This window comes from Micropterus salmoides, unplaced genomic scaffold (genome assembly GCF_014851395.1).
Source record: "Micropterus salmoides isolate LMB-PRFRI ecotype aquatic unplaced genomic scaffold, ASM1485139v1 Ms_hic_scaffold_3, whole genome shotgun sequence".
In the NCBI taxonomy this organism is placed as follows: domain Eukaryota; kingdom Metazoa; phylum Chordata; class Actinopteri; order Centrarchiformes; family Centrarchidae; genus Micropterus; species Micropterus salmoides.
The window spans coordinates 32,603,930-32,626,845 of NW_024042261.1; the positions used below are offsets into that span (position 1 = coordinate 32,603,930).

At 40.2% G+C, this 22,916-nt stretch overlaps 1 protein-coding gene across 4 annotated transcripts in view; it reads left to right on the plus strand.

The window, feature by feature from the left end:
* tenm4 (teneurin transmembrane protein 4) overlaps window positions 1-22,916 on the plus strand; it is a 157,522-nt gene that overhangs the window by 126,808 nt on the left and 7,798 nt on the right. For all 4 annotated transcript variants that reach the window (XM_038694058.1, XM_038694055.1, XM_038694056.1 and 1 more), the window contains 5 exons: window positions 6,540-7,417; window positions 11,454-11,626; window positions 14,568-14,803; window positions 19,202-19,498; window positions 20,401-22,015. In XM_038694058.1, coding sequence (XP_038549986.1) covers window positions 6,540-7,417; window positions 11,454-11,626; window positions 14,568-14,803; window positions 19,202-19,498; window positions 20,401-22,015 — 3,199 coding nt within the window. The remainder of the gene's footprint in view (window positions 1-6,539; window positions 7,418-11,453; window positions 11,627-14,567; window positions 14,804-19,201; window positions 19,499-20,400; window positions 22,016-22,916) is intronic.

The window sequence follows — 22,916 nt, forward strand, 5'->3', positions numbered from 1 at the left end:
CTGCTCTTCTATAATCGATTTTCTTCTAAGTCCGCATCGCGATGAATCTAATAATCGATTTCTTCTTTCACCCCTAATTATAAGGTTAACCAAGAGGCAGTTTGTGGTATATTTAAATTGTGTGTTTGTTGCATGTATTTTTTGCAAAAGCTGCCCCAAGCTGGGGTAAACTTCAGGAACTAGAATAATCATAGCACCGGGCCATAAAGCTATGCTGAAACCAGAGGTGGCGCTGTAGTCCTGGGAGTTTCCATGTTTGTCACACAGCACCAAGTGCAAAGGTCCTTTGACCTATAGCTGTAGGGGGATGAAGAGGATGACCCATAACCTCACTGGCTCTCATTTCAAGCACACATGTTCACTGAGGCATGCAAACGCATGTACACACACACATATGCACACACATGTACCAGACCGCTACACCAGATAGAACACAACCCCCAGGCAAGGACACTGCACTGAGGTCACATCACTCTCTAGCTCTGTGACCTCCCTTTGGAGGTGACAAGACGGATGTTTTGCATACTCTAGCAGCCATTGTATGGCTGTTTAATCCTGACATTATAATTTTCAACCCAACTAGTTAGGGGAGACAAAAAGTAACTAATTTGCGCTCTCAATTTAATAATTTGTGCTCTTGAAATACTTAAATTGTGTTCTTCATTTAATAATCTGTGCCCATAAATTACTTCATTCATTGCTCTTGATTTAATAAGCTGTTGTTTTTCTCTACTATTTAATCAAGTCTGTAATGCATTAGATTAATACATCTTACTGATTATTTTTACATGTCACTGGATAAACCGTTTATTTATATTAATTATTTAATGCCTATAGCCATCACACAGCAGCAGGAAGAAAAAGAGCATCTCTAAATTAAGAATGGGCATTTTTATGCACGGTGGCACAGCAGTGTAACTTCACTAAATATTTATAATTATTTAGTATCCCATTCATGCGACAGGATCGGTCACAATCTAATGGTAAATTACATATACACACACACACAGATTGCAAGTTTATTCAGTCATATCTTTTGAAATAAAGCAACTGGGTGGATATTTTTATTTTACTCTTGGTAAAAGTCCAAACATTGTATATCACACAGTGCCAACATGTTCCACTAAGCAGTGCAATTAAACATGTTGACTGTGGCACTGAGAGCTACAGTGTACATGTATCTTTTTGTGCATAAAACCAAATTACCTTCTACATACACCCAGAGGTACTGCTGTGCAATCTTACAGTGTTCAAGCCCCTCAGTAGCCACAGCTGATGGCTAGAGCCTGCCGTAGATTAACGCACAGGATAGCCTTTCGTGTCCAGGGGGCAGGATTGGTCAGATAAACATAAAAAAAGAAAAAGTAAATCACATTTGGTGCGTCCCATATATGATGATGTTATGGGGGAATGCCCTCAATCATTACAACAACAATAATAAAGTAAATTTTAAATTCTGAGATTCATTTATCTAAAAACATGCAGCCAAGACAAAAAATTAGTTATTAAATATTAAACAATTTTTTTTACTTTTAGTAAAACAAAAAGTGAAATTAAATTTGTCAAAGATTTAGATGTGGAAACAGAAAAATGTGTTGATTCCAAATTGTTGGAAAGCTGTGTGCTATTTTCAAGACGATATCAACTCACTTATGTCAGTTGTGTTTTATGTTCCACCTCAAGTTAATGTGGCTTTATCTGCCTGCAGGCTTCTGGATAACAGGTCTATGATGAGCTGAAAACTCTAATGATGTTAAGTAATGTTCAGTTGTTAAATGTTAAAGACTATTAATAAAGCTTTCATTAGCAGCCTACATCTTTACAGGTGCATCACAATCACTGGCCAAGCTACTGATCCTAGGATGCTGACTAGCAGTGTTCACCTTACTACTACTAGATTTGTAATTTAAAAAATCAGTAATATTTTAGGAAGTTTTACGATAAATTCGAGTATTTAGCTGTTTTGAGGATTGTTTTTCACAGTGGTTATCTCTTGTTGCTTAGACTGTGGCTCTGTCGCTCATGTGCTGCTTTGAATTTGCACTCATCTAATTCATTTTTTTCATTTTGTTTTCTGAATCCAGAGTGAGGCAACAAAACTTGCGGGGTGCCTATTTCGCTCATGCAGTTACACTGGTAACAACTGTTCAACTGTGTGTGTAAAAGCCTCCTTAGCTGTGCATAAAAGAGCTTACCAGTCAATAGAGTAAGAGTGCATGCTGCACACAGCTTTCTTTCTGTATTCTGTCAGCAAGCACTGAACTTCGGTATTAACAGTGTTAACATGCCATGTGTTATTTAACTGTTTGCTTTTTTGGAACACCTGTCTCCAACAGGGCTGGACATGCAACTCAGCATCATGTAATTTATTTTAATTTATGACAGATAGTAAGGTATCTGTTTTCACAACAATAAGTATTCATATATATTATTATTTTTAAGCCATTATTTGTAACACAGGGTGCAATAAAAAAAAAATTGCGGTGCTGAAGCCCTTCAGCAGCCACAGAGCTGGAGTCTATGTCATGTTCACTCACTGAGTGTCTGTAATGAATGTTTATTTAGAAGCTACCTGAGGGTGCTTTGTAATTTTGGAGAGGTCTCTGTGTGTGCAAGCCTTCACCAAATAAAGCTACACAAATTGTGCGGTTACATTACATTTACTCATTTAGTCGGCGCTTTTATCCAAAGCAACTTACAATTGATATATATATATATATATATATATAATCTGCCGTAAAATAACAGAAGAAGAAGAAGACAATTTTCATAACTAACCCACATCATGTCCTGTGAACAATATTTACCCATTGACGTCACCTAATGTTACCCCAACGTGGGACAAAAATGTGCATAAAGAGTATATTTATTTAAACCACAGAAACAATCAGATTAAGCATGCATGGTTATTAGGCACTAATATATGCCTGTTGAATGGATTATCATCCCTCTCAACCCGATTGAAAACTTGAGCTGGTTACATGAGGCATTTGTATTCTGACTGGGCTATTTTTACAATTATTAGTGTAATATTAAGGTCTGTGTAAAAGCAGCTAGTGTCCTTTGTGAGGGGGAAGCCTAGATAATGATACAGCTGCTGTATATTATTTAATTAAGGGGTGGCTTTGTTTGGGCAGTGAGAGAGCAAGAAACAGAGCTTGAAAGTGGGTGTCTCATGCCGCAAACAATAGGCAATTAAATAGAGGCCACGAATGCAGTAATTCAAGAGCACAGATTATTAAATGGAAAGCACAAATGACTAATTCGAGGGCAGAATTTATAAAATTTGAGAGCGTGAATTAGTTGTTGTTTTTTCTCCATGACATCCTGGACTCCATTGTCTTGCCATACCTGCCAACAAATGCAATTATCTATTGTGTGTGTTATCTACAGTATCTATAATTGTTTTATTTTTACTCATGAAAAGAGCATTCTTGGGCTTTAATAATAAGATTTGATTGATGTCTACGTCCTGCTCCATGTGCACGCACTGCTGTTTCTTGCCCCATCGTGTTTGTTATCGAGTATGACTAGCAAAAAGGTCCTGAGGGGGCTTCACATGCCAGTAAAGAGAAGATTTCTGTGTGTGTGAAATGATGTATTCAGCGGAGGGAGCAAAGCCTCCAGCTGCCCATTTCCAGCCCCTAGGGAACTCCATCCCCCTCCTGACCCGTGCTTGCTGCTGTCTTACCCCCCGCACACAAACATAAGCGCCTATAGATGCTCACCATCCCAGCTTCACAGCAGCGAGGACACAGGCAGACTGACTGCAGCTCCACAACGATGACAAATCACACAAGCACCGCCAGAGACACTCAGACAGTAAAAAGCATCCATTAAAAATTCATCCAGGGCACATAGCTTCCTACTTCAAACACTCCCCAACCCCTCACTTAGGACCAGAGTTTCTCTGGAGAAGGCTCATCACAGTGGTCATTACTTTTTCTGTACCTCACCTGTTCTAGGCAAAAAATAATATCAGATTTCTCTCTCTCCTCTGATGAGGTCATTGTTATCTCGCCATGCCATCTGTGCAGTGAGCGTACTGCAGCAAAATTCACTCTTAATTTGATGTGCAGCTCTGTAACCTTTAACTTTTTTCATGCAAAAGGACGAGTTTGACCTTGTTCAAGAATGTATTAATTTGTTTATACCAAGGCCCCAGGTCCTTGCTGTTTGAGAAATCTGTTCCATTTTCTGTTTTAAGTCTTGAAACTGTTCTCTACATCCCCTGCTGAGTTCAAACTTAAATAGAGGGAAAACATGTCTCTTAAAACAAGATCACTTGAACATATTTCAAGGGTGTTAGCAGCTTCAGAAAGCTTTATCAAGTCTCTGACTGTGACATTCAATTCAAATATGAGGGCGACTTCAAATAATGACATATTACTCTTCTTCAGACAGGCATCATGCTGGTATGAGCAAAGAGGGAAGAGATTGCTAATGGAAAATGACATTATAGTTCGAATACAAGTTCAAATAGATTTAAAAATAGTTTTGTGTTGGTGCAAATCCGTGGCTCACTTTCTTGGCTGAAGAGCTCATTTTGGGGTTTTTGCTGGTGGCAGCTATGTAAGGCAGGCACTACTGACAGCTGCCCCAATGTATAAAGGGAGAGTATGATCGGGTTACAGCATATGGGACAGCAGCTCGGGAAATATCCCCTCATCAGTCAGAGTGGCGTGAAAACCTCCTTACAGGCAGCTCCCCCGAGCCACTCCACACACTGGCTCATGAAATATTTAACCACCAGTGTTGACAAGAAATAGGTTTTAAGAAATTGAAAGTCTCCCCTTCATTTCCCAAGTAAATGCATTTTCTGCACTCTGAAAGACTGAAAGATATTTATCCACTGCCAGTCTCCTGTTTGTTGTATGTGGCCCAGGGTACAGTATGTCCTATTATATAAACCTCCTCTCTTTTATGGGGGATAATGGGAGGTTTGTGGGATGTGAGTTGTGTGTGATGCTCAAAACAGTTTTTTTTATCAAAGGTGAACAAGTGCTCCCCTTATAACTTGGCAGGGATTCAAGAACCAGACCAATGCCAAGAGTGTAGAAACCTACACACAATTATTTCCATAGAATCCTCTGTCCATTTTAGATTAATTATTGTGTCAGCATTGCCATTTAAATGATAAAATTAGCAATATGTGCCGATAGCAGGCAAGTAAAATTCATAAAACAGACTTTTACCAGAAACTGGTAGCTGTTAGCAACCTGCTACTATTGAGTATCATATTTTGTGTTTCAGAACACCTGTGTTTTGTGCAGTGTAATGCAGTGTAGCATGTCAATAGAATTTCAATGTAATGTGTCAACTTTGACTTTTTCCCACATTTATCAGTGGAAATCATTTCCCTGATGAATTTTTAACCCTTACGTTTTGGGTGAATTTATTGTTTACCACAGACAGTAGGTGGATGCCCAGTCCATGGCCAAATAGCATATCTGTTGTACAGTAATGCAATGAAATCATCATGTTGCGTAGTTCTGTTTCTTTAAGCTTTTTGTTCTCTTATCTTAGCTTACCTAAATTTAAAAAAAAAATCCAAAACACATAATTAAAGTAAGGATTCTGTTCTATGTCACAATTTATTTAATTTTAAAGTACACATCACTTGATGTTCAGGAGATTTCTCCCTCATCAGTTCTGTGGATAAAGGTTTATGCAGTTTGCGTTTCAAGGTCATTATGACAAATTAGTCAACCATAGTAACAGCTACATAAATCCATTTACCTTCCCATTTCCCAGTTATAGGTTTCATCTAAAACCTGAACCTGTCTTTGTATTTTGGTCCAGGTTTTAATCAGTCTTCTTTGTTGGTACTCGAAGGCTTCAGGTGAAATATGGCACTTCATATTATGTTCCTAAGAGATCCCCCTGGGATTATAAGTGAGAGGGAGACTGGTAAATTGGATGAATCCAATCATTCCAATTTGTTAAAAGCCTGATACATTGTTAGCAGAACAATAAGTCATAATTTAGAAGGCCAGAGGCAGGCTAGGCTTTCATTCGTTAAGTGTGCTCCAGTTTCTTTTCAAGGACTCATGCAATCTCTCGTCATTACAAAATTAATAACCCAAAGCATGGAAAAAAACAGCAGCTCAGTTGATGTGAAGGATACAAGAAGCATAGCCCTTCAGGTGTCTCTCATCTCATGATCAGTTGCAGTGAGCTTTTTTCAGTTAATCTGATAATCTGATGTCTCATCGTTCTGCCCATCCTCACCACTATTGTTATCATATTTGATCTTAAAAATCATGTTTTTGCGTTTCCTGTTTTAACAGTACACCAGCTGCTATTTTCCTTCTTATCAGATAAATTGTTTCAAAAAATGATTTTGCTTGTAGTGTGAGCTATGAGATAGCCCACCTTTTTTACAGCAGCCAGCATCTTTTTTTGTAAGCCGTTTTCAATGATTCTTACCTTGAGGGACTGTTTCCCTCTGATAAAGTGAAAAATGTGTGGATCAATAAGAGTATGGTCTGTTTTTTGTGACCTGAGGCTAATATTTGTGGTGTGTTTTTTCCTCTTAGGTGCGTCTTGAGTGGCCAACAGACCTGGCAGTGAGTCCCATGGACAACTCCCTGTACGTCCTGGACAACAATGTAGTACTCCAGATCTCAGAAAACCATCAAGTCCGTATTGTAGCAGGCCGGCCCATGCACTGCCAAGTGCCTGGGATTGACCATTTCCTAATGAGCAAAGTGGCCATCCATGCCACCCTGGAATCTGCCAATGCCCTAGCTGTGTCCCACAATGGCATTTTGTACATCTCTGAGTCAGATGAAAAGAAAATAAACAGAGTACGACAGGTGTCCACCAATGGAGAGATCTCCCTGATTGCAGGAGCACCAAGTGGCTGTGACTGCAAAAATGATGCCAACTGTGATTGTTACTCTGGAGATGAAGGCTATGCCAAGGATGCTAAGCTGAATGCACCCTCTTCTCTAGCAGTGTGTCCAGATGGAGAGCTTTATATTGCAGATCTGGGCAATATTCGTATCCGCTATGTGCGCAAAAACAAACCTTATCTGAATCCCCTTAGCATGTACGAGGTGTCATCTCCCATTAATGATGAACTCTATCTGTTTGACTCCAACGGCAGCCACATTTTTACTCAAAGTCTGACTACAGGAGACCACCTCTACAATCTGACATACACAGGAGCAGGAGATCTGAGCAGTATTACTGATAAGAACAAAAACACAGTGATCCTCCGACGAGACACGACAGGAATGCCTCTGTGGCTTATGGTCCCCGATGGACAGACATTCTGGTTCACCATTGGCACCAACAATGCCCTTAAAACAGTCACTGCCCAGGGTCAAGAACTCGCCGTAATGACTTACCATGGCAGCTCAGGACTTCTAGCAACTAAGACGAATGAAAATGGATGGACAACCTTCTTTGAGTAAGTAATATTAAGAAACATTTGCAAAACACCTTTATAATCCTTATACCCAGAGTCTGGATCCCAGTTGAGCTGATTATAGATTACTGCTTCGCCCCAGAGAGCAACTAAATAGATATGTTAAATCTCTTGAATCCAATATACAGTTACAAGTCAATTCTAAAATATTTAAACTGGAAGCTATGTATTCACTACATGCTAAGATGCTTAAGTGGGTGAATGTTTACAGTTGGCGAGCTCTTTGACATCTGAGTTTAGTATTTTTGCACATGAGCTACCTTCTTATGCCTTGATGTCACTCAGAATACAAGATCTGTGGAAGTATGGGTGTAATCCTATTTGCTGCTATCATATCAAACAGGATTATTCGATGATAAGTTGCTCATATGCACTCTTGCTTGCAGTGACAGATCGCAGAACATCACTTGTTTAGAGTTGTAAGGCACAGGAACAACATACTGTATATCTGCTGGCAAGTACAATTTACCAGTTGGCCAGGCAATATAAGCATAATAGAATAGCCAGAGGTAGTAATTGACTGAGGCAAACCCCACACTTTGTGGGAACAATTGAAAACGCTCCCACATGCTGCAGCACTGGAGTATAGGATTTTGTGTTCTTGTGACTTCTATGGAGCAATCTGTCCCTTAGCTTAATATACTGTACCAAGGGATACTGTGCTAACAGGATGTCATACCAAAAAGTGTGATTAAGCAGATTGGCTGGTCAGACATCTGTTACACCTCGCTGGAGGAATATAACGCTCTGACACATAATCAGATGCTCTGTTTAATTTGAACAGACATTTATCACCTGTGTTTGATTTGGTCGTCATCTGAGACGGCTGCATGGGCATTTCTCAAGGTAGAGTGAATTGCCTACGGCTTCAACAAATCCAGTGGGTGGTCTGAATTATTTCTCTTTGACTTTCTGTAAAATGGCTGTAAAGAAAATACTTTTTGAAAGATGAAATATAAGCAATGGATGTTGATGATGACAATGACAGAGCAAAGTCTGTTGACTGATAGCTTGTGTGTGGACATGCTAAGAAGAAATCCCACCTATATTTAAGATCAAAGAAAGTAATTACAGCATTTTCAGGATGTTTGAATTACTGATATTTTATTTAATAATATCACATACATTACATTATAGAATTGGATCGTTGTCAGCTTGAACATATAAAAAACTTAAAATCAAATCAAATTGATGTTCAGTGTATTGAACTGTTCAACAGTTGATTACATCTGACAAAAATCATGCCACTTGTACAACTAGAAAATTAAATAAAATGATGATTATTGTATCATCTTGAAATTCTGCCTGTATATATTACAGCAGGGCTGTAATATATACCATATATTGCACCAATTACTCATTTACTGTGGGAATTCATTCAAAGATTCATTGTTCCCTACCAATGCTATAACAAAAAAGAGAAATATCAAACTAAGTTGTGGAGCCATCACCTGTTCATTTACTTTTTAATGTGTGCATGTTTGCAGAGAGCACAAATACTCTCCATCTCCTCCAAACATGGTTAGGTATTAGACATGTGCAAGTCACATCATCTATGCTTCATTAGACCCAATAAAGAGTGTTTGTTTTTCTTGAATAATTAGCTTTGAAGGTCAATCCACTACCTGAGGGCCAGAACCATAATTTGCTACCAGATATAATTGAACAGGAACCTCCATTTATCTCTGCAAAACAACAAAGTGCACTGCTGAACATTTTACCCATATTAATTAATGTGTTCTTACGTCCTATAACATACAGATTTAAATTAATTTGTATAAATGCGGAAACAAAACACAAAGGACTAACTTGAGAAAAAAAACATAGTATTTTTTGTATAACCTACGGCAGCCTCATCTGGTCTGGCATTTACTGTATACTCAAACTTTTTGTTGTAATGATAAGTGCTTAAGCTTAGAGGTTACTGTAAATCTATTAAATCATGAAGCATTCTGAAGGATGCCTAATTGTTCTCTTGGCCTCCAATTAACAGGGTAGTAATGATTCTATTTAGTAATAAATGTGCTATAGCCACTTGGTTCAAGAAAATGTTATTAGGTTGATACATTAATAATAACTGCCAAATCAAACAACTGTTAACGAAGAAGCAATCACATGACTGTTGCCTTTATATCATCTCCACAGTCATCAGTCACATGTGTTCTGAAATCCTCAGGCAGTAAGAGGAAGTGAAAATATGAGAATACCTTTGAATAAAACTGCAGTTAGGTATGTTAAAGGGGAGGCTGATATGAAGTGGCCTATTGTTTGGCCCCACCATGAAAGATCTTAAAGCTAGCATGTAGCACAGAGGTGATGCGATCTAAATGGACTTTTGGCCATCCAGGGAGAAAGCAGTCCTCTCCTTCTGCTGAGCAGCCTAGCCCGACATTCCCCTCTTGTACAGGGAAAGCAAACTAATAGGCAGCGGAGTTGAAGCAGGCAAGAGCCATTAGAGCTCAGTGGCGTAGCTCGAGGAATGGCTCTAGCACTAGGCCCTAATTGAGACAGAGTTTGGGTCAGTGAACAAGCTGGGCATGCAGCTTTGCTCTAGAATGAGATTTCTGTCTTGTGGATTGTGTGTACAGAGGTGTGGACTGTTGTGCAGAGGTGAAGGAACAGGAAAAGGAACACTCTGTTTGTCCAGTGAATTGATCAATTTAAAGTGGTACAGTGTAGGAAACATGTAACTTCTAGTGCTTTCACTCCAACAGCTTTGATTGTATAATGAACATAGGTAGAATGTCATATCAAAAGAAATCAAATGCTTTAGATATAAATTACTCTGCTATTGAGTATTTCCTGAAGTGGAAGACTTGGGATGAAATGCATCAATGAATCCTAGTCCTTAGTACAGTTGAAATCAGATAACATTTATCTCTAGGAGATGATTCCTCTCCCACTCTTCCTTTCCATATTGGATATTTGAGATGGCAGCGCTGAGGAAATATTCGTAAACCAGCACCCGCCATCTCATTTATTAGAGGCTTTATTATGGCAGGCAGCAACACTGGAGAGAGCTTTCCGATCTGTATTCAGTGCACGGATAAAGGTCTTCATTCTAAGTAATGTAGCGTTCGCTCACTCCCATTCTGGAACACTGGCAATCTGAAAGATTTCACATTGTTCTATGCTGATGTGCTCTCTGAGCGAAATGAAACAATCTGGCCACTCATGTTTCTGTATGTGATGAACTGACTGATTTGTAGGCTAGGGAGATGCTGCATCTCTCCAAGGAGTCGCACCTCAGTGCTCCTATTTCATAGACTGTATAATGAGATTAGGTGATATCACTAATCATTTAAGCTAATAAGCAGTTATTTAAATGTGAAAAGGTGTGTGGTTTCTCATCTTGGCTGACAGTTTTTCCTTGTTAATAGCAGTGGTTTTTTTTCTAGTGTGTGCTTCCATCCTTTGAAAGTTATTTACAAACTGAGTAGCATTTATAATAATATCACATTTACATCCTATTGGAAGAGCTAGTTGTCCCATCTTGTTGTTGTGGCACTCACACTCAGTTCATATATAGTGAACTGCTGCAGACATTGCACACCATTTTTAGAAGTTGTGTTTATTGTGCTTCAGTGATTAAAGCTGATACTTTTGAGTTTTATTACCTCATGCTGCCAACAACGATGGATTTGGTGCTGTGTTTACTTCCTGTGTTGACACATTTCCACAATTTGTGACACCAAGAGGGAAATATCAGACTCTACAAAAAAGTCCCAATTCCTACTTGTAATTACCACTAGGACAGTTTATCCTAGATAGCATCTCAGTGAATCTGAGATGACAGTGCAAGTCATTAGTCATATTTATTTGCATGCATTTATGCATACCTGACCTGCATTTATTATTATGATTGCTTCCTTATGATTTAACAAACTCAACAGGGCTCAGTAAAATTTTCATGCCACATCACTGTTTATGATTCTGCTCTAGTTACTGTTTATACACAGTATCAGACGACATGCCCCTCTTTGCCTTCTTTGGCTCACATCTATGTATTTCTTTGTAGATATGACAGCTACGGGCGTCTGACTAACGTCACTTACCCCACGGGCCGAGTGAGCAGCTACCGTACAGATGCCGACAGCTCAGTCCGCATCCAGACAGAGGGCTCCAACAAAGAGGATATCACCGTCACCACCAACCTGTCAGCCTCTGGCACCTTCTACACACTCATGCAGGGTGAGTGTCTTTTACTGTAGCTCACAAGTGGAGCAGGCGGTTATTAAGGTGTTTTGTGTCATTGGAATAGCCAAAGCTTACTTTACAACAAAACGTTTTTGTTTGTATAAAGTGATGATCAGGTACTGGTAACATAATAAAGAGGTTCTTCTGATGCTGCATTTTGCACACTTTTATTTTTATTTGTTTAGATAGATAAATATTTCCATGAGCTAACAGAAACATGTTCTATTCTATTAGATTTTACTGATTGCTTTAGGTTTTATAGTTTTTCTGTCAATAAACATTTTAATTGCCTGTGCAGTGTACATGTGGCAATCACAATTGTAAAAGTCCAGAATCCCCCCTTATTATGGTGAAGGGGTCTGTATGCCCTTCTAATTGCAGAAACTTTGATGTAGGAGCCAATGGCTCCTTGTAGGATTCCCCAAGACACTAGTGTCAGGTAAAGTACTAGACAATAAGTGATTCAAAGATCTCGGTGGACTGTCACTTTGGGAGGGACCCTCTTGGAGGTAGGGATGTCTGGGATGGGAACTTTCAGGCAAGCAATTTCTGGGAGGCTTGATTACATAATGTGGGCTGCTGCCGTGTAGGTTAACCAACAGTTACCAACAGTAACTGGGTCTTCTCAAACAGTAGTTGCAATAAAAACCAATGATGGTCTGTAGACTTTCCATTTGCCTTTATCTTATTGTACTGTGGTGGGGGCAGACATTTCAGATACATCATCTTAAAACCTGGACCCATGAAACCAAAACTAAACCTAACTGCATGGATATACTGTACCTATGAGTTAATTATGTTTTTGTGGAATTTGGGTGAGCTGACCTTTAAGTGAAGATGTTATGTCTCCCTTCTGATCAATTACAGTGCTTACCCACAGTGGGATTTGTTTTGATAAAATGTGTAGTGCAACTCCCATTTACCAGAGTGGAAACATATATTGACTTTCTGTCATAAAACACAATTCATAAAGCAGAATGCTGGTTGCCGTTTTGAGATTCTTCAGGTTTTTAGTGAGAGAGATGCAGGCAGAGGGTGGACTTGTGTTGTGGTTTAGTCCAATAACAGGTTTGTCTTATTTGGCATTCTGATATCCTGTTTTGTACGTGACCAATTGCTTCAGTGATTATGCATTGATAGCCCGCTGCCCCATGCATACGCTTTCCCCATCTAACATTTGATTTAGATTTGAACGTGTTCTCCACCCGCTGGTCCTACTGCCCACTGCAAAGCTGTGTCTGAAACAGAAGAAGACAATCTCTGGTTTCTCACTGTTGCTCAATAGACTGGTCACCTCCGCATCGTGACCTTGTCTTAGACATCTGCTCATGAGAAGAGCGGCGCCAGGAACTCTGCTGTTAATTAATTCACTATTGTCTGCTTTGTGAGCTTGCAACTGGGTGATCACATAACACATGAGTGCACTACCTTCAAGATTCCTTTTTGGTCATCTGGTTGTGTGTTTGTCCTCTTCTGGGCGAGTTGCCACACACCTCAGGGTTGTTAATTGTGTTGTCATTATGCGAAGCTGATAACTTTAAGATTCAAGGAAGCTTGATAGTAATTGTCTTAAATTGTAGTTGCAACTTCAATCAGGTGTACAGTCATCGAGATAATAAAATGTACCAAATGTGAAATTAACAAATGTCAAGTTTGAATATACTGTAGTAGTGAGATGAAACAACAATAGTTTTGAAAAAGAGATTCAAGTGTGAAATAATGTGAACATATTGCACATTGTACATATTATGTATCCAGTATGTAGAGTAGTTACTAACTTACTCAATAGGGCCAAAAAGACGTTTTTGATATGCTCATTTGACTAGTAATACTTAATATGACTGACTAAAGCTGTAAATTATGACTAAATATTAGTTATTTAGCTTTATTCTTCAACAAAACTTATTTGTAATTGATTGCATATATCTTTTAAGCAGACTACAGCCTCTTTAAATGTCATTGAGAGGCAGATACCTCCACTGCTGAACTGCGTGCATGTATTAGCGTGAATTCTCCGATTCAGCAGTATTCAAGCTTAAACTGGTCTCGGAGGCCTCCTCTTTGTGGTGTCTACCCCAGAGGCCTTTGGTCAACCTGCGAAGTGTCTGTATGATGGAGGGAGGTAAGGGCCGGTGCAAGGTCAGCCCTGCCTCCTCTGCCCATTTCTCATGTCTAAACACATCCTGTGGCACACTAGAAAAAAAAAACAGAACTTGATCTTCTCATATTATGTTTGTTGTTCTTCTCTGTGCAAAATAAAGAAATCGTCACAGCCACTTTAACATGACATGTCAACATGAGGAAATTACAGTGTATGTTTGGATTTTTCCAATAAATGAAGTCAACTAATTAATGTTGTGTTTGACAAGCCATTAATTTTCGACTGTTCTTAATGAGAACAATATTCATCCTGGTCCCTGTCAGTCTACTGACAGGAGGCAAGAGGGAGGCATTCTCTGATGAATGTACATGAGATGCTCAGTGGAAACATTAGTCACTGGTCTGGAGCTGGAACACAGGCTGTTGTCACCTAGGGACAGTAACAGACAGTCTCAGATTTATCCCTTGCGAACGTGTGTGTGTGTGTGTGTGTGTTCACTCTGCCTGCTCTGTGGCCAGAGGCAAGCTAGCAGCTTTGATAGTTTTCTTTTCCCCATATCCTCGAGGCTGCTGCAACAGCTGTAAAACTTTACTTTACTGGCGCTGTGAAATCTCTCACTATTGATCTTTGTTGTCACAAACCCAACATTATCGCAGAGGTTCAGTTAAATACTGCTGCTAAAGGCTTTCTTTTTGCTGAGCAGCCATTTTAGGTCATTTTGTTTGTGTCTCACTGAGATGAAGATTAGATTCAGTCCTCTTACATCAGCTACAAGAAGCTCTGATTGTTTCTCTTCTTCTAATCCTAATCATAATCGTTTTCCCCTATCCTCAGATCAAGTTCGAAACAGCTATTTCATTGGCCTGGATGGCTCGCTGCGTCTAGTGTTGGCCAATGGAATGGAGGTGTCGCTGCACACCGAGCCCCACCTGCTGGCCGGCACAGTCAACCCCACAGTCAGCAAGAGGAACGTAACCCTGGCCATCGACAATGGCCTTAACCTGGTGGAGTGGAGACAGAGGAAGGAGCAGGCTCGTGGCCAGGTCACTGTGTATGGACGCAGATTAAGGGTAAGCATGCCACAATGCTAAAAGAAACTCATGCTTATTCACAATTTAAAAGGACCACAAGGTGAATGTTAATGGATGGATGGGAGTGAGACTCTCTCTAAAAGACATTGGAATACATCTACCTCATTTATGACTGCACTCACTGTGGAATTTAGCCTTGAATGTAAGTTGTCTGCATTCCTTAATGTGAGTGTGAGGTGTAGGCTAACAGATAGCAGCCCTGTTCATTTTAAGAGGGCTACATTCAGACCAACATTAGCACTGACCAGGAAAAAGGCTGGACCACTCCATTGAAACAGCAGGGTCCAAATTGGTGGGTGGAAATGAACCTGCCCTTTCCAAACAACAATGCATGTCATCAGGCATTGCACCGTACTATTACTTACATGCACACATTCATTGTAGAATACATTGTTACTCTCACGCTTAGCTAAGCATAGGCACTGGTAAACAGAGGATCAGACCCAAAATCCAGACACAGGCCAAGCAGGAAAAGTCTATGGCAGGGGTTCTAAACCTTTCTGGTAGTCTGCCTTTTTGAGGTTGATTTCGCGACTCCCCTCCTTTTCCCCCTCCCAATACCACACATGCACCTCCATCCTACTCGCTTAATGGGATCAACGTTAGCTAGCTAGAGCTTAACGTTGCCTTTTTGTAAGGCTTTTTTCACCCAAACAGATTCCATTCACAACTATATTCCGTCTAGCTATTTTTAAGTTATTTATTTCTATTTTTGTGTCTAGTAGCATTCTCGCGACCCCCATGGGACCAGGTCCCGACCCCCAGGTTAAGAACCACTGGTCTATGGTGTTTAATGAAAAATGGTAAGGTAAGCAGCCCACCGGGAAAGCAAATTCCAATTCACAATCCTCCATAAATCTAAGAAACCAAGTACAGGAGAGACAAAGTCCAAAATCCATAATTCAAAATTACAGTAAACAGTTGGGAGACAAAGACTTATACATACCAGGTGGCAGGATGATTAAACAAAGGTGAAACGAATTAAGACAATCAACCAGGGAAAGTGAAGTCCAGAAGAGCCATAAGAGGAAGACAACTTTCAAATTAAACACAAAACTAACAGCACACAAACCAAAACTGCAATAGTAACATGAATGGTGTTGTGCTATTTATCTTGCAATCATTGACACAATGCAGAAATTGATAGGAGTCGAAACAATTGTGCCTATAAATTGCTATTCAGTGTTCTTGAATTTCATAGGCCTTCAAACTCAAACTTGCTGAATCATATGTGATATTTTTACCCATACCAGTACAAGCAAACCCACATCAATACAACCCCTTGAATTTTTTTTGGCAGTAGATTTAAATCTAGTTTTAATAGACTAAATGAAATCAAAATTCTGACGTTTGTGTTTGGGTAAATGGCCACGGCAAGCTAACCTTGCAAAAATGGCAGTTAAACACAGAATATCAACAGGTCCCTTTTCATAATGAGATAAACACTCAGTGTTTGACCAAGCATCTTGAATGACCCACTGGCAATTATTGTTAACACAGGGAGCACCTCTTATTATATTGTTCTTGGCTTTTTAAGACAAATAAAAACTTTGGTTAAGTTGTCTTTTACATTCTCTGGGAGGCGACACAGCTAATGGGGAGGTGCCACTTTGACTGTCATTGGCTGTTCATTTAATGGCCTTGTCGTCCCTTTGGAATGAAAGCTTCTAATGTATGTTACAGACAATGGCCCCAGGGGTGAGATAGGAAATGGGGGCAACCTAATGGCAAGAACAGAGGGGATGAACAGAGCTGGAATCATTGAGCGACCTTGAGTGGCATGTCAAGTGATATTACGTGGGTGGCTGGATGTGTGTGTGGCAGTGCACTGGGGGGGGGGGTGTACAGAACAGAGAAGAGAGGGATGCATGAGAAACGGAGCAAGAGAAGCAACTGTGTATCTCTGATGTCTTTGTTGTGCTGTGGAATGAGCGAAGATAACGGAGAAAAGCAAAAGTGTTCGGGTTGTCTGTGTCTGTATTCCAGTTTGTTTCTCTGACAGTATTTGTTACACGGGGCAACTACAAGTGCATGTGTTTGTTGTATTGTGCTTCTTATGTCCTAAGGCTAAATGGGTCACTGATGGTCCACAGTTTATCCCTTCCACAGTGACACGTGCCACACCTCCCAGCCCCCCACAATGTTCATGATTTATGTTGCCAAGGCACAGGCCCATAAACAAATCCTTTTACTTGAGTAGTTTGTAAATGTACAGTAATGAGAAGACCCTTGCGGTTGTGTCTCTGCCATAGCAACGGCTAGCCCTCAACTACTTAAATGTGGAAATAAAAACAGAGATGAAGCTGATATGTCTATATTAGCATTTTGGTATCATCATAGTGTCTTATAATGTAGGGCTGTTTGTTCAAAAGAGAGTCAGAAACCAAAAGATACAATTGGTTTTCTTTGATTGCAGTGTGAGAATAAACATAACTGATGTTACTGAAGAAAACAGAGTAGTTGTTGAATTAATCATGAGAATCGATGAAAGGCATTTTCACTAAAATGACAGATTGAGATTGTCATTTGACACAAAACTCGTTGATATTGATTGAGAGATCAGATGTTGCTGTAATGTTTTATGTTGAGGACAGTTTTAAATGTAACATTGTAGGGCTGTAACACTGTACTGTAATAGTCTCTCTTCTGTTTCTACACATCTACTTTCTTTGAGAATTTCCTGTTAGAGGCAGTATCCAATTTAAAATAATTCATCTCAAGTGGGTTTGCATTCTCATGGGATCTTGGGATCTCTGCTGAAAGGGGTTTTTTTCCACCCTGTTGAATCTTTGGCGAACCAGATCCTGGCATGAGAAACTTTCTTTCTCTTTTATACCTTATATAATGTTGGAAACAATCTCAATACAGTCTTTTGGAACAGACAGCAGGCCTTTAAAGCCAATAAAAGAGTTGAGTGAAAGAATGCATCCAGTGTTTCAGAAAATGCTGAAGCAGGAGGGGTTTCAGTCTTAGATATCAAATCGCTTATCTTTAACAATCTTTGTAGTTCAACAAATCTCTGACTAAATGCTGTAGTAATTTCACTTCTTTCAGTGTAATCTGACACTTGTTATGTCAGTAAGTGAAAGTAAAAGAGAAAATAACAAATGTGGACCCCCCTGCTCTTATTCCTTGACCATTGGAGGACACCCCCCATCAGTTGCTTGTGCTGCAATTTGAGCTCCAAACTTCATGGAATTGTGTTCCTCATGAATTTGCTTTTAGTATAAAGTAATCCTCTCAATTAGGTATCAGTGACATTAATTGTGTCTAGTGTAATTGTCCCTTCACAGATGAGAGCCTAAGCATGCCTTTCTTAATGTGAGATTGAAAAAGTGAGGTTTCTCAGTAAGCCCCCCGTTATGCGCTCTGTGGCATGTGTTTGGAAAGTAGCCAGAAGCAGCTTTCTTAGCTAAGATGTTTATAAGCCTTGCCAAGCATTTTACCAAGCTAAATGGTAGCACATCTGAAGAGAAAAAAACATGAATACTAATACAGAATCAGGGGGCAGTTTTAATTAATACCAGAGACCTCTACGACCAATTTTTCCCAAATCTTCCAGAAGGTGTTCAGAGTAGTGGTTTGTATGGAGATTTGCTTTGGCCGGCAAACTAAGGCCATTTCCTCCTCTTGATTAGATTTCTTTTTCCTCTGTAGCTTCTGCTTACAGAGGCTGTGGATTGAGAAACTTAATGGCAGGGCTGTTGGTTGATGTTTTTGGCTGCAGCACAGAAGTTACCTCCTAGATAAAACCTGGCAGCGGGTTCGACACTGTGCTGACCTGAACGTGGCCTTAAGGATTACACTCTGATCTGCTGTGTCTTTCTCCTCTGATCACAGTGAAGCAAGGGTCACTGTGTGCAGCCTCATGCATTCAAACGAGGCAAAAAAAATGTGAAGTGTCATTTAAACTGAGTCACACAGGAGAAGAATTGATTTTCTTCTCCTCTTTTCCAATTTACGGAAATGGCTAAATAAAGTGAGAGTCATCTGTGCCTGGTAATTCTTTTCAGTAAGTAGTGAAAATGAATTTAATGATCAATGTGGCTCTAATGTTTCTTGCATGAATAGGCATACTCCCACTAAGACTGCTGAATTTTTATACAAACAAAGAAGTATGGTAATTCTTATAATTTCATCACTTCAATAGCTCCTGCAGTCCTGAGATACAGCTCCTCTGTTGTAATTAAAAGCTGTGGAAAGTAGAATATAAAATAATCACTTTGTGATTAAAGCTCTCCTCATAAGGTTTCACCTCAGATTAGCAGTGCACCAATTCCTCTCCATCATTTCAAACTTCCAACATGTTTATTCCCTCTTGGTGGAGCTACTGTGGTCAAATTGAATGTTTCTAACTCACTGTTTCCTTTCCTATAGGTTCATAACAGGAACTTGCTGTCATTGGACTTTGATCGAATCACCAGGACGGAAAAGGTTTATGATGACCACAGGAAGTTTACGTTACGGATCCACTATGATCATGCTGGGCGGCCCACTTTGTGGGCGCCAAGCAGTCGTCTGAATGGAGTCAATGTCACATATTCCGCTGGAGGGCATGTGGCAGGTATCCAAAGAGGTACCATGTCTGTACGCATGGAGTATGACCAGAATGGCAGAATCACTTCCCAAATATTTGCTGATGGTAAATCGTGGAGCTACACATACCTTGAGAAGGTACGAAGGTCTCTGCTGTAATGATGATTAAATAGTTTAAAGATAAAAATTTAATTTAAGATGGTAGGGACATGCTGTACAGATAAGTTTGTGTAAGAACCTTGACAGGAGAGTTTAGTCTGAAGTTAAAAGTTAACCTGTAATTCTGCAGCAGTGTTTGTGCTGCATTATCAGGCTGTAGCACAGATATCAGCAGCAATGTAATTAAAACCTGTCTGGTGCACTGTAGACGTTATTCTTTGTTACCATAGTCTGACAGAAAAGGCCAACCTGAAATAGCTCTGATGAGAAGAACAGAGTGAAATGTGACTTACTACTCACTAATTGAAGGCAAGATTGTTGAGGAGAAGGTGAAGATCTCCCATTATCCAGCTCAGATATGTAAGATGAAAATGGCAGCCAGTCACCTTGTCAATAGTCTAGTCAGTTTTCCAGCAACCTCTAAGTGCTGAGATGCTGGCAGCTGTTGTGATAGCCTTAGAACTGATTTAAAGACATAATTTATTAGTGCAAGAAAAATTCTCATACTGATCAAAAGATCTGACATATAACAAACAAGTGTCAACAAATGTCAGAGGAATGTCAACAACTCCACTTCAAGATGGAAATTCGATTTGGTCTGAATCTGACTTGCATCCATAACATGTTATTGCTTTTGACATTTTGCATGTCGTTTTGAGGTATACCCATGTCTTGTACATTTCCAACCTACACCGTGAAAGTGTGTAACTAATGTAAGGAATAGATTCAAATTGCTTTCAATGCTTTGTTTGTTATATAGAAGTTACATGATTTTATTTGTTTATGTAATTATATTTACTGGTGCTATACATAAAGTAAAGGCAAATTTTTAAATCATATCCTTTTTAATTTTAATCTTGTCTTATTTATTCTCTTTACAGTCCATGGTACTGCTGCTGTACAGCCAGAGGCAGTATATATTTGAATTTGATAGAAATGACCGACTATCTTCTGTGACCATGCCCAACGTGGCACGGCAGACCCTAGAGACATCCCGCTCCATTGGCTACTACAGAAACACCTACCGGCCCACTGAGGGTAACGCTTCAGTGCTCCAGGACTACAGTGAGGACGGCCAGTTGCTGCAGACCACCTTCCTAGGAACAGGCCGCAGGGTCATCTACAAATACGGCAAGCTTGCTAAGCTGCTGGAGATTCTCTATGATACCACACGCATTGGTTTCTCCTATGACGAGGTGGCAGGCATGCTGAAGACAGTCAACCTGCAGAGTGAGGGCTTTACCTGCACCATCCGCTACCGTCAGATTGGCCCACTGATTGACAGACAGATTTTTAGATTCAGTGAAGAGGGCATGGTCAATGCCAGATTTGACTATGTCTATGACAACAGTTTCCGAGTCACAAGCATGCAGGCTGTGATCAATGAAACGCCACTGCCAATCGACTTGTATCGCTATGATGACGTGTCTGGCAAAACAGAGCAGTTTGGCAAATTTGGAGTAATCTATTATGACATAAATCAAATTATCACCACAGCAGTGATGACCCACACCAAACACTTTGATGCTTATGGCCGAGTGAAGGAGGTCCAATATGAGATCTTCCGCTCGCTCATGTACTGGATGATGGTGCAATATGACAACATGGGCCGAGTGGTGTCCAAGGAGCTAAAGGTCGGGCCTTATGCCAACACCACACGCTACACATACGAGTATGATGCCGATGGTCAACTCCAAGTGGTCTCCATCAACGACAAGCCTCTGTGGAGGTACAGCTATGACCTAAATGGAAACTTGCACCTCCTCAGCCCTGGAAACAGCGCACGCCTCACGCCACTACGCTATGATATCAGAGACCGCATTACTCGCCTGGGAGATGTCCAATACAGGATGGATGAGGACGGTTTCCTCAAGCAGCGAGGGAACGACTACTTTGACTACAATTCAGCGGGCCTGTTGGTTAAGGTGTACAACAAAGTGAGCGGTTGGAGCATCAAATATCGTTACGATGGCCTGGGAAGGAGGGTGTCCAGCAGAAACAGCATGGGCCACCACTTGCAGTTCTTCTACGCTGACTTATCCAGCCCCACTCGGGTCACCCATATGTACAATCACTCCAGCTCTGAAATCACTTCATTGTACTATGACCTACAGGGACACCTGTTTGCCATGGAGTTAAGCAGCGGGGATGAGTTTTATGTGGCCTGTGATAACATAGGCACCCCTCTGGCTGTTTTCAGTGGCTCAGGCCTCATGATCAAGCAAGTCCTCCATACAGCATTCGGAGAAGTTTACCTTGACACCAACCCCAGCTTACAGCTCATAATTGGCTACCAGGGCGGCCTGTATGAGCCTCTCAGTAGACTGGTCCACATGGGCAGACGGGACTATGATGTCCTTGCTGGACGCTGGACAACACCTAACCATGAGATTTGGAAACGTCTCAACAGCAACCACATTGTGCCATTCAACTTGTACATGTTCAAGAACAACAACCCTCTCAGCAACAATGAGGAAATAAAGTGCTACATGACAGGTAAGTTTTCTTAACAGACTATGTTCTACAGAGATGAGAGGATAAAAAAACTCCACAAAAATCCTTTGCAGATGAAAAGGGGGATATTACTGAGTATCAAAACATCCATAGAAACAAAGTGTACAGTAAAGTGCTATACAGAGACAAATACCACAGAGAATGATAATATACATGTGGGCCAAAAATAAAATAGAAATGATGAAAAATAAAGTAAAACAATAAAATAAACAGAATAAAGAAGAGATAAAACAAGAAAGTTTAAAATTAACAGGTGGCTCAGATAAAATCAGCACATGCTTTCCCATAAAAGTGCCTTTTTAGAAGTTCTTTCCCCTTTTGATTTCATCCTGGACATCCTGGGAGAGACAGGAGACCCTTTCCTGAAGGTCTCAGGCAATGCCATGATCCATAAACTATTAAAAGACCCAAAATATAATCCAGAGCCAGGTCATTTAGAGCCAATGGAAAGAGGCTAAAACAGGGGTGATGTGATCGTAACTCCTAAGTAAGTGTATATAAATAGCAGAAAACACAAGTCCCACCAGAGCAATCAATGATGAATTTAACTTTCTTATGTTGCTAAAATTACATGTGTGGAGGGGGAGGAGATGGCCCCATATCTTAACCCTCATTCCTCTGTGGCAGTTGCTTGCAGTTCAACAAACAATACTCATTTCAGGTTTTTCTGTCAAATTTGGTGTGTTTTTATTCTAAACAACAAGCCCCAAAATGAAAATGAAAAACAGTGTGCTAGAGAGGTTTTTAAGAGCTTCCTCACTGGGACACTGAGGTTGTGTGTTTTTTTTGTTCCTCTGTGTGTGTGTGTGTGTGTGTGTGTGTGTGTGTGTGTGTGTGTGTGTCTGTGTGTCTGTGTGTCTGTGTCTGTGTGCTTGCTTGCGTG